The sequence below is a fragment of the Anopheles aquasalis genome, chromosome X (assembly GCF_943734665.1).
Source record: "Anopheles aquasalis chromosome X, idAnoAquaMG_Q_19, whole genome shotgun sequence".
Classification (NCBI taxonomy): domain Eukaryota; kingdom Metazoa; phylum Arthropoda; class Insecta; order Diptera; family Culicidae; genus Anopheles; species Anopheles aquasalis.
In genome coordinates, this window is record NC_064876.1 from 4,789,923 (window position 1) to 4,799,532 (window position 9,610).

A 9,610-nucleotide genomic window follows, 5' to 3' on the forward strand; every position below is an offset into this window, starting at 1 on the left:
CATAGTGCAGCTGTTTCCAAAGACGCCTTCATGTAGTATTGTTAACAAGACTGGTGAAAATGGATCACTGTTAAGATCGGTTTAATGGGTAATGGTTGTTCACATGCATACGCTTATGTGCCGTGAGCGTGTCAAGGTCAAGGAGAAGCTAACTGTACTCCGCTAAACTTTAGCCCGATTGTGTCGGCTTTGAGTTGATTTTACATATAATGGAAGCCAATCATTGTGATGCCTAGAATGGTGTAGAATTAGGTGTTCTTGCATTGAACTACCGAACACCACTAGAGACGGGGTCTTCGATACACGATAACTAAACGAACTGAGTCATGGTTAGGGCCATTTGGTATGTTGGGTTAAGATGAAGCAGTCATTGTGAAGTCATTGCTACAAATGAAATCTTTTTTCTTTTTAAATTAAACAAATGAAATCCATACATAATGCTTTAACCTCAGTAGGAAATTTGTTTCTGTTTCAACCTCTCCCCCGCTCCCTTCCCCGCCTATCTCTTTCTCCAACCCCCACTATCCTAATGACATCTGTAACATTACTACAAGCAAATAAAGAGGAAAATAAAGAAAATCCAGTTTTTTGTCACCCCACCACCAATAACCGATCATAGTTAACGCATTGAATCTGTCTATTTCGTGTTTGTAAAGTGTTCGGCTTTCACTGAGCATAAACACATTGTCATCGGTAAGTATTTGAACATGCGTTAAGGTGTAATACAGACGCAAAATTGAAATTGAAGCATCGAAATGGGTGCAATGCAACAATACAAGTGTACCATCACACTATAAGCTTTTATTATTCTCGACTTAACGTACAGGCAAATAATGTAGTACGAAATGGAAAATGTTTCGGCTCATACTGATCCGATCTGATGCAACACTAACTGGTGCGTACATTAAGATAGTGCTAGTAGATTAAGCATGTGAAGGTATTTTACCGCCGCGGCCGCCGCCGCTAAAGTGGCTACTCTTCGGTTGTGTCCTGATCGAGTAGCTTGTTGATGTTCATGATGTTCCTGGTGCTCCACGGTTCCAGCGGATCGGGTGGTGACGAGGCGCTCCGCTCGGTATCCGCTGCACGGCCTCCCTCGCCGTCACCCCTAGTGGCGGTACCTGCAACACGCTGTCGCGTGGAGACGCCTGCTCCCACTATCGGGGCTGACTTCATGCGTTTGTCCTGCTTGCCGTTGCCATTGGCACCGCTAGTACTCTCATTCGACGTATCGGGAGATATCTTGTTGTGCTTGCCGCGCGCCAACCCATGCAGTTGCTGCTGCTGCTGCTGCTGCTGGTGGTGGTGGTGGATGCCATGATGTGCGCCAGTTTTTCGTCCTTTGCCAGTATGGCGGCTGGAGCTTTCGCTGGAATTACCATGCCCATGGCCCCGGTGGTGGTCCCGGTCGGAGGACGAACGACTGCGCTGATGGAACTGCTCCATCCGTCGATGCAACTCTTCCACCGTTACCGCATCGTCGTTTGCGTCGTTGGCACCGTGATAGCCGTCCGCTGTAGCCGCGTGCTGATGCGTTGGTGCGCGTGATCCATCCATCAGCAACAATAACGGCTCACCACCGCTCGCACCTCCTACGCAACCGGCCAGTGACGGGGCCTGTTCGAGTTGCGCCTTATCCTCCCATGCGATCATGAACAGTGGATGCTGATCGGTTTTGCGCCGGCGCGAGGTGCTCCGCGAGACGGCCGATTTGGCGCGCCGGATCAGCGAGATCTTACCGAGCACCGGCTTTTCGCCGGCCTCACTGTCCGTATCCTCTAGCGCTTCGAGCGTTTTAAGAAACTCGCGCTCCTTCACCGGATCGACGACATCCTTCGGATTCTGGAACAGCGTAAGCTGGCCTATATTCTGTTGTTGCTGCGACGATTGTTGCTGTTGTTGCTGCTGCTGCTGCTGCTGCTGTGTTGCTGCTATCCCCGTAGCTGTGGTGGTGGCCGGTGTTGTTGGTCTGGTGGCACCGCACGAGCCGGCACCGCTCACCGCAGCCGCCACAGTTGGCATCTGACTGACGTCGATCTCGTGCACATGGTCGAGCGTGGAGGCGTCGATGGCGAGCGTTTTCACGTTCAGCGCGTAGTTCTCGTCTACCGACACCGAGTCGGAGATCATGACCAGTTCGCGCAACGGATCCTTGTAGTGTTTCCCATCCCACCCCGGCTCATCCAGGGCACCCGGTGCACTAGCTACCGAGTGCCGCTTGACCAAGGCAGGGGTGACAGCGGGTGTGACCGATGCCGGTGGTGCCACCACCGTACCAGACATCTTAGCCGCCATCTGGTTTGGCGTCGTCGGTATCGTCGCCGTTGTCACCGTTGGCCCCCCCACTGGCCTTGCCGCCGTCGCACCCTGTCCCATTATTGGGCCTACTAGCAAGGGTGCCGGTGCCACTTCTGTGCTCACCATCACGATGTCCTGCGTGAACGACATGACGTCGATGGCGGCGGTGATGGCGAACGGATCCGACAGATCGTCGGCTTCCGCTCCTGCCCGCCGCTTCTTCTTCGCAATCTTGGCCGGCGACGTGATGGACGAACGGCCCCACATGATCCGGCGCAGCTCTTCGCCCGTCATGCCACGCTTCTTCAGCTCGTTCAGCGTCACCCGGAGCACACTCTTCCAGTTGCTGACGGCGCCTTTCCGCTGCCGGGCCCGCGTCTTGCTCTTGCTCTTGATCACCATCACACCGCGCGTCTCGTAGCGTGGATCGTCGGACGGGCCGAGTCCGATCGAGTACTCCTCCAGGTAGCGTTTCGCATCGTCCTGGGTCACCGCCCGCTCCAGATTAACCACGATCTTGGCCCACTGCTTCATGCCCTCCTTCTCCGCCTGTTCGATCACGTACGCATATGTATTGCCCATCATGGCGATCAACATGTTGAGCAGCAGGATCGGCACAAAGATCATGAAAATCACAAACACAGTCTTCGCCAGGTTCGGGTAGGTGGTCAGGTTAAGGTCGGCATACTGTCGTCGGAGGCATAAGTGGGGAAAAAAAAAAAAAACAAAAGAAGTAAGTTGCCATTCGTGGGAGGGGGTGGGCGGTCGTCTCACATCGTAGTCACCGAGCGTGGTCTGGAAGAGCGCCATCCAGGTACCGAAGTAGCTCCCGAACGGTGAATCCTCCGCGTTCGGGTGGCCTTTGTAGAGGAAGTAGAACGCCTGGGAGAAGCCAAACAGCACGATCATGTAGATAATGCCGAACGTGAACATGTCACCAGTGATCATAGAGAAGATCATCGTCACAAAGGGTCCGGTTAGGCCGATTGCGCTGTGTAGAGAAGAAATGTGTCCGTGAAATGTGAACGGAATCGGTGCTGTGTGCTCCCTCGGCACGGTTTGGGGCGCACTTACCCGGCAAAGAACATGAGCAGAAACCAGCTGCCCGGTACGGCGAACAGCAGGATTGCTTCCTCGGTTTCCGTGTCGCCCATCATACGCAGCGGGATGCACGCAAGGATGAGAATGTTCGAGATGAGAAAGATAGCCTTGGCCGGTGCTTGACTCTGTGGATGTGCAATGGCATTAGGAATGGGGAAGCGATGATAAGCGGCGGCGATTTTTTTTTTTTTGACGTGTCAAACATACCAGCGACTTGAGGAAGGAGAAAAAGCCTTGGTTCTTGATTTCATCGCCCTGCTGCAACACAACGTAGCTCAGCACGCCCATCACGGTAGCCACTTCGAATCCGTACCGTATCCACGTGGTCAGGTCGATCTCGGCATCGGCATCGGACGGTTCCGATCCAGCACCGTCGCCCGCATCGGCACCCGACCCGGACGGGGATCCGTCAGCATCGTCACCGTCACCGTCGCCGGCGTCATCGTCACCGAACACACGAACCGGTCGCAGGTAGACCGAGCAGGACAGACAGAAGAGATGGATGGCGAGGATGAGCAGCCGTTTGATGAACTGGTTGCGGGCAAACGTTTTCCATTTCTCATCCAGCAGCCGCTCGACGATGCCACCGTCCAGCATGTTCAGGTGCTCCTCTTTCGTGCCGTTCAAGATGATGAACAGCGCCGAGTTCCAGTTGGTACTGCCGTCCGGCATGAGCGTGTCGAGCGCGTTCAGTGGATAGCCCGAGCAGGTGATGTTGCTGTAGCGCCAGAACTCGCGCGCCGATAGCTCCAGCATCTCGCGGAATACCTCGTCGCGGCCAAGCCGACAGGCAAGGGTGAGCGGTGTCAGGCCGGCACCGTTCACGATGCCGTTCTTGCACGGTAGCTTCGGGTGGCGCAGGGCGTAGCCGAACATGTCCAGCTTGTCGCAAACGACCACCATGTGCAGGATCATGTTGCCGAAGGTGTCCTGTGCGTTCGGGTCGGCCCCACACTCGAGCAGCAGATTGTAGACGGACTCGTTGGCGCAACAGGCGGCCCAGGCAAGCGGATACTCGCCTAGGTACGCTAGGCCCTCGTAGTCGGTCGTCTTGGCCGGCCGCAGGCCCTGCTGATCGCGCGGCAAAAAGAAGCGCCCGGTCGCGCGCTGTGACACGTCCGCACCGGCATCGATCAGATCGCCGACCAGTTCGTTGTTGCTGTACGCTATCGCTAGGTGGAGCGCACTGGCGCCCAGATACTCCTCGCCCTCCATCACATCGATGGCCTGCTCGGGAAACACGCGCAACAGAATACGGGCAAGCCTGCGGGGGTGGGGGAAAAGAGGTGTGAAACCCACCAGCGGTTACACGGGGGAGAGGAAGGAGCAGGGCAGTGTCAAGGTCCCCTAGCATGGGCGATGTTGCTCACTTCGTATGTATCTTCGTATCGCAAATGATGAGCACGTGCAGGAGACTTTCGCCAAGCAATCCACGGTACTGCATCTGCCAGCAGGCCTTATGGTCCTCCCATTTACCCAGCGGATCGTGCGGCGACAGTGAGGCTTCGATCGGGATGATTACCTGTCCGAAACGGAGCGGAACATGGTCATGTCATACTGGGCAAACGGTTACACCTTGGCCACTGCCACTTACTTCGTGGTTGTCCATGTACTTCCACCGTAGGTACTCGGCCCTGTTAATGATCTGCCCTCGGCCCTTGCAGTACATGAATACGCCGAACTGCTCCCGGATCAGCTGCTCCACGGCCTTCTGGCCTCCGATCTGGAACGCATCGATCAGGTCGCCACCGCGCTTATAGTTCGCCATCTTGTACAGCAGGCACTGGTTCGAGGCTGAGGCCGACTGCGAGATCACCTGGTCCAGGATCGCTCCGCCCTGGGGCGTCTTGCGCTTCTTGCGGCAGTACCGCAGTAGATCAAAGTGCACCATATCGAGAGGATCCGGGAGGACGCACCACCTGCACCCAACCAAATCCAAACGCAACTGCACGCCAGCACACACCAAATCGGCTACTGCAGCCGTGTCCTGGCGCTAATCCTTACGTAACACCCTTACAGTGCAGTGGTTGCTGCTGCTGCCGCTGTTGTTCGGCCCCGAACATATCAAACGGTATCGATCAAACAGCAAATTGGAAGCAAAACTCCGCTCCACTCGTGCCTGCGCTGGGTGGAAGTCTCCTATGGGGACGACACCATTCAAACAATCAACATGACGACGGACCAGGGCGCTGTTTAACAGCACACTAATGCTACACGCTATACCTTAGGACCTTCGATGCTTATTCGGTCGGTTTTTGCAGCAGCTGAAATCGTCGTGATTCTTGCCCAGTGCATTCGCAATGTAATGAATTCATTTTTACTTCGGAATGAATTTTCCCGAGCATTGGTCTAGCACTATACATGGGTTAGGTTTGACAATATGTTGGTTGCTTTATTTGTACACATCGAATGTTAACATTCGATTGTGAATGATTTATCCAGGTATTTTTTAACTTACCTAACTGTACACACACTCTCTCTCTCTCTCTCTCTAAGTTGCTTGCCAACAGCCTATGCCTGCGCCAACAGATAGCTTTAAAATCATTTGTTATAATTTTATACACTTTCCTAAAACTACTACTCACGTGTCCAAATCATCCCTAAGGCCGTAGCATTACAAACAGGTTTTGACAGTATTTCACACCGGCAGCCAACATATATTCTAACATTCCTGAAATAGTGTCAGCTACAAGGTTCCTATCAGTTGCCCTTCATAATTCCATTAAAAAAGAGATATTCTCAAAATGTACATTGCGCCCCCACGTCTATCAACCGTGCTGATTTTTATGCAACACAAAGTTTAGAAGTTTTTGTTTTCAACAGCGTCATCCAGATGATATTCCTGCTGTTCTAAAACCTTGGTTCATACATGTTCATTCTTTGTGGCTATCTTTTTTTTATAATATACAAATGATGGTGCTTTATATAAAACACACATGGCTTTAAATGATTCTAATAATTGTCTAAGTGCCTGGTAGTACCAACCTTAGAAAAAAAAATCAGGTTGATCCGATTACGCAGTCAGATTTAAAGCGACTATTCGCAGTACTTTTCTGACACAATGTATACACGCTTATGAATGCATTTTGCAGCAATTGCCATAACATATGTTCAGTGGAGTGGAGATCTTTCGACTCCAAAAATTGACTCCAAATGAAAGCAGCCGATTTATAAAAATGTCACCAGAAATTGTAGCCAATTTTGTGGAAACTAGCAAAACCGATTGATCGCGCACTAACAGCACAGAGTTAGATATCATTGGTACTGGTTGTAAAATTCATTGTAAAGTGAGACGCTCCCTAGACCTTCAGACCTCACAGATCTCGGCATAGCAAGGCTCCGTTCGTACAGGTAGACTGTATCTCAATCAAATAAAAAGCGGTTTTCTGGTTTCGCGCGACGGATAAACACTCTACCAAGCGCAATGCACTTTGATTTTATAATCGATATTGCACCGCGGCAAGAGATCAAGCTCGATGGTGTCGAGAAAAGAGGTGTACTATATTCAACTAGCCGAGCAGCATGCTAGTTTTCACTTTCTTTTGCTGCTATTTCAAAATTATTCTGCGGCTGAATTGGTTAACTTTTTGCAGGGAATGTCAAATCCCTGGCAAGCAACGCCACTAGTTTTGTCCATGGAACAACTGGCTAAATAGTGACGTGAGCAATCCCCAGCCTACCCCGCTGGATAAAATGAATGGAATGGAATATCAGCACAGAAAATCCCTACGCGGTACAATTCCCTATGTACGTATTGAGAGGTGTTCAATCATAAGTAAAAAGAATGAGCCCCATCACAAGTTCCACAAATCCCTTTTCCATATCTTGCTGTTTGCTTGCTTGGCTAATTGAAGAACTGCACAGCAAAATTTCAGACAAGTTTAACATTAGCGACCAAAGCAAATGTCATTCGCCTAAAGCAGCAAACACCCTTTTGTGTTTCACATTGTGTTTCATATAGTTTGTAGTCGATCCGAAATGAGCATGCTTCTGCTCGGTACGGATACTGTCGGTACCGTCGGAAACACAATTCTAACGGCTTTTCTTGTACTACCCCAAGCGGCGTTTTATCCGTATGAACCTATTTTTTAAAATTAAATATAACGTTTGAAAAAGTCTAAGCTCCTCCCTGATTCTTATAAGTCTTCCTCACCACAATAAGACATGATATAGAAAACCTAACCTGTCCTGTTTACAGCTATACACGTACCTCATGATTGGATAATCATATGTTGTGGTATTTTTCTAATCTCGCTGCTGCTGTTGCTGTTGCTGCTGCTGTTGTTGTTGTTGCTGTTGCTGGAATTGTTGCAGTTGACTCGCACTGAAATACATACAGCCTGGTGGTGTGTGTATGAAGGTAGGTGTTGCCTGCAGCGCGGTGGCAGCTGGAAGGAATATCGGTTGTACGCTCGCCGTTCCAGTTGCTGCACCGGTCGCCCCTGCCATGGGCACTGCCGTCCGAATGAAATTCAGTTGGTTCGGAGGTATAGTTATCGGTATCTGCGTAATCTCGCCCGTAGGCGTTATGAAGTGTTGGACGAGTTGCAGTGGTTGATTTATGGTTGGTATGGTGGCTGTCGAGCTAGTAGTGCTCGTACTGCTGCTACCACTGTTACCAGCAACGGCACTGGAGTTGAGGAAACTGATCGCCTGCAAGCCCTAAAAGAAACAAGCATATTCAGCGACATGGTGTATTTGGTTTCGATTAGCGTGAAACGAAAGGAAGGTAATTATACCTGGGAGGGTTTCTGTTGTCTTGGCTGTTGATTGGAGGTGGATTGCAATGTTTGTTGAAGATTCGTTTGCTTGAGGTGCACGATGGTGTTTGCCGTGTTTGCTGTGATAGCGGAAGCTGAGGCGGTTGCGGTAGTGACCGTTTTCGTGGCAGCCGCTGTGGTCGTGGCAGAACTTAAACCCATCACTGTCATTGCCACAGCCTTCACCGGTGTTGCTGTAACACCCCCCGCTGTGATCACCTGCTGCTGTGGTTGCTGTTGCTCCTGGTTCGCTTCCTGGTGCTGCTCCTGCTCCTGTTCGGGCTGCTGCTCCTGCGGCTGGTTTAATACTTGCTGATTCTGCTGAGCAAGCTGAAGATAGTACTGTACGTTCTCGATTCCGCTGGGGCTTACGCGCACTTCGTAGCTACGCTTGGTCAGCTTGATCTCTTCGCGCGGTACAATGTCTATCAGAAAATCAAACTGGTCGTACTTGGTGATAGCCATCGCGATGTCGCTCCTCTGTAGCGTCCGGCGCTTGTTGTGTTCGGTATGTAGCCAAGCGCGCAGCGTCAGCTCGTGGATGAAGATCTCGATTGCCTTGGCAAATAACAGCGGCGCATCGGACGAGATCATCTTCACGTCTTCGTCTAGCTTCATGATTTTCTTGATGCGAGCCAGCGGCAACAGCTGGTTACCCGGTTCTACGTGCGGTAGCTGCTGCATCTCACGCATTACGTTTGGCCAGAAGTTTTGAATTTTGCGTTGCGATTCACTCAACTTCTCCTTGTTGCCCGGTGACGCGCTGTCGCTCTGGGCAGGTTCTCCTTCCATCGAAGGGCTTATGCTGCTTGCCAAGAGCCGTGGCGACGGGAAGGGAAGCCGAGAGCGGAGAACGAACAGAAAGGACGACACTGTTTGCAAACCGGATGCAATGCGAAGCGCGAACGGGCCCCCTTCGAAAGTCGTTCGCCAAAAACCTAGTTACAAGTGCAGAGATTCGGGGCGTTGCGGCGTTGGTTGCGGTGCTCCAAGTCTCCCGTTGTGTTTGCACTCTCCCGGCTTACGTTTGCAATAGCTCGGTTTTTGTTACGACAACACAACAGCTTGCTGTTGTCGCGCACAAATTATTAAAAAATTAAAAACGGGAAGCTTACAGCGGGTTTCTAACCTCAAACCAAAACAACTTCTGCTCGACGCGTCAAATTTTTTTTTTTCGTTTTGTCGTTTGCCCGCTTTTCTATCGTTTTCTAGTTTAAGCCGGGGATACACGACGCGTAAACTCTAGTTTAAACTCAGAGTGTAATGTAAAAAAGATTATGCGTCTGTTAAAAACATTATGGGCCCGCGGAGCGTAAAACCGAGCGTTAAAGCCGGGGATACATGAAGCGTAAACTTAAGCGTAAATATAAAATTAATTTACACTTGAACATGTTTACATGAGCGGGTTGAGACGCGTAATCCGAATTACACTGAACTTTTATCGACTTTTG

At 51.0% G+C, this 9,610-nt stretch overlaps 3 protein-coding genes across 3 annotated transcripts in view; 1 reads left to right on the forward strand and 2 right to left on the reverse strand.

The window, feature by feature from the left end:
* LOC126570367 (ubiquitin carboxyl-terminal hydrolase MINDY-3 homolog) overlaps positions 1-590 on the forward strand; it is a 4,733-nt gene extending 4,143 nt beyond the window's left edge. The window contains exon 5 of the mRNA XM_050228087.1: positions 1-590. This exon is cut by the window's left edge and continues 1,541 nt beyond it. The gene's annotated coding sequence lies outside the window, so the exon portion shown is untranslated.
* Positions 591-855: 265 nt separating this feature from the next.
* On the reverse strand, positions 856-5,313 carry LOC126570256 (uncharacterized). The gene is made up of 6 exons (XM_050227873.1): positions 4,994-5,313; positions 4,770-4,921; positions 3,607-4,663; positions 3,373-3,524; positions 3,073-3,289; positions 856-2,985 (listed from the first exon to the last, which is right to left on the reverse strand). Exons 1-6 carry the CDS (start codon positions 5,288-5,290, stop codon positions 973-975), a joined length of 3,888 nt encoding a protein of 1,295 aa, XP_050083830.1. The 5' UTR covers positions 5,291-5,313; the 3' UTR covers positions 856-972.
* Positions 5,314-5,765: 452 nt separating this feature from the next.
* On the reverse strand, positions 5,766-9,299 carry LOC126570373 (nuclear transcription factor Y subunit gamma). The gene is made up of 2 exons (XM_050228101.1): positions 8,139-9,299; positions 5,766-8,061 (listed from the first exon to the last, which is right to left on the reverse strand). The coding sequence occupies exons 1-2, from the start codon at positions 8,949-8,951 to the stop codon at positions 7,645-7,647; spliced, it is 1,230 nt and encodes a 409-aa protein (XP_050084058.1). The 5' UTR covers positions 8,952-9,299; the 3' UTR covers positions 5,766-7,644.
* Between the last annotated feature and the right edge of the window lie 311 nt (positions 9,300-9,610).

Bases quoted from the DNA above. Each gene is read 5' to 3' on its own strand.
- LOC126570256 (XM_050227873.1), bottom strand. From the start codon at position 5,290: ATGGTGCACTTTGATCTACTGCGGTACTGCCGCAAGAAGCGCAAGACG. The intron at 4,922-4,993 runs GTAAGTGGCAGT...CGTTTCGGACAG, and splicing joins AGTACATGGACAACCACGAA to GTAATCATCCCGATCGAAGC. The intron at 4,664-4,769 runs GTGAGCAACATC...CCACCCCCGCAG, and splicing joins GATACGAAGATACATACGAA to GCTTGCCCGTATTCTGTTGC.
- LOC126570373 (XM_050228101.1), bottom strand. From the start codon at position 8,951: ATGGAAGGAGAACCTGCCCAGAGCGACAGCGCGTCACCGGGCAACAAG. The intron at 8,062-8,138 runs GTATAATTACCT...TGTTTCTTTTAG, and splicing joins GACAACAGAAACCCTCCCAG to GGCTTGCAGGCGATCAGTTT.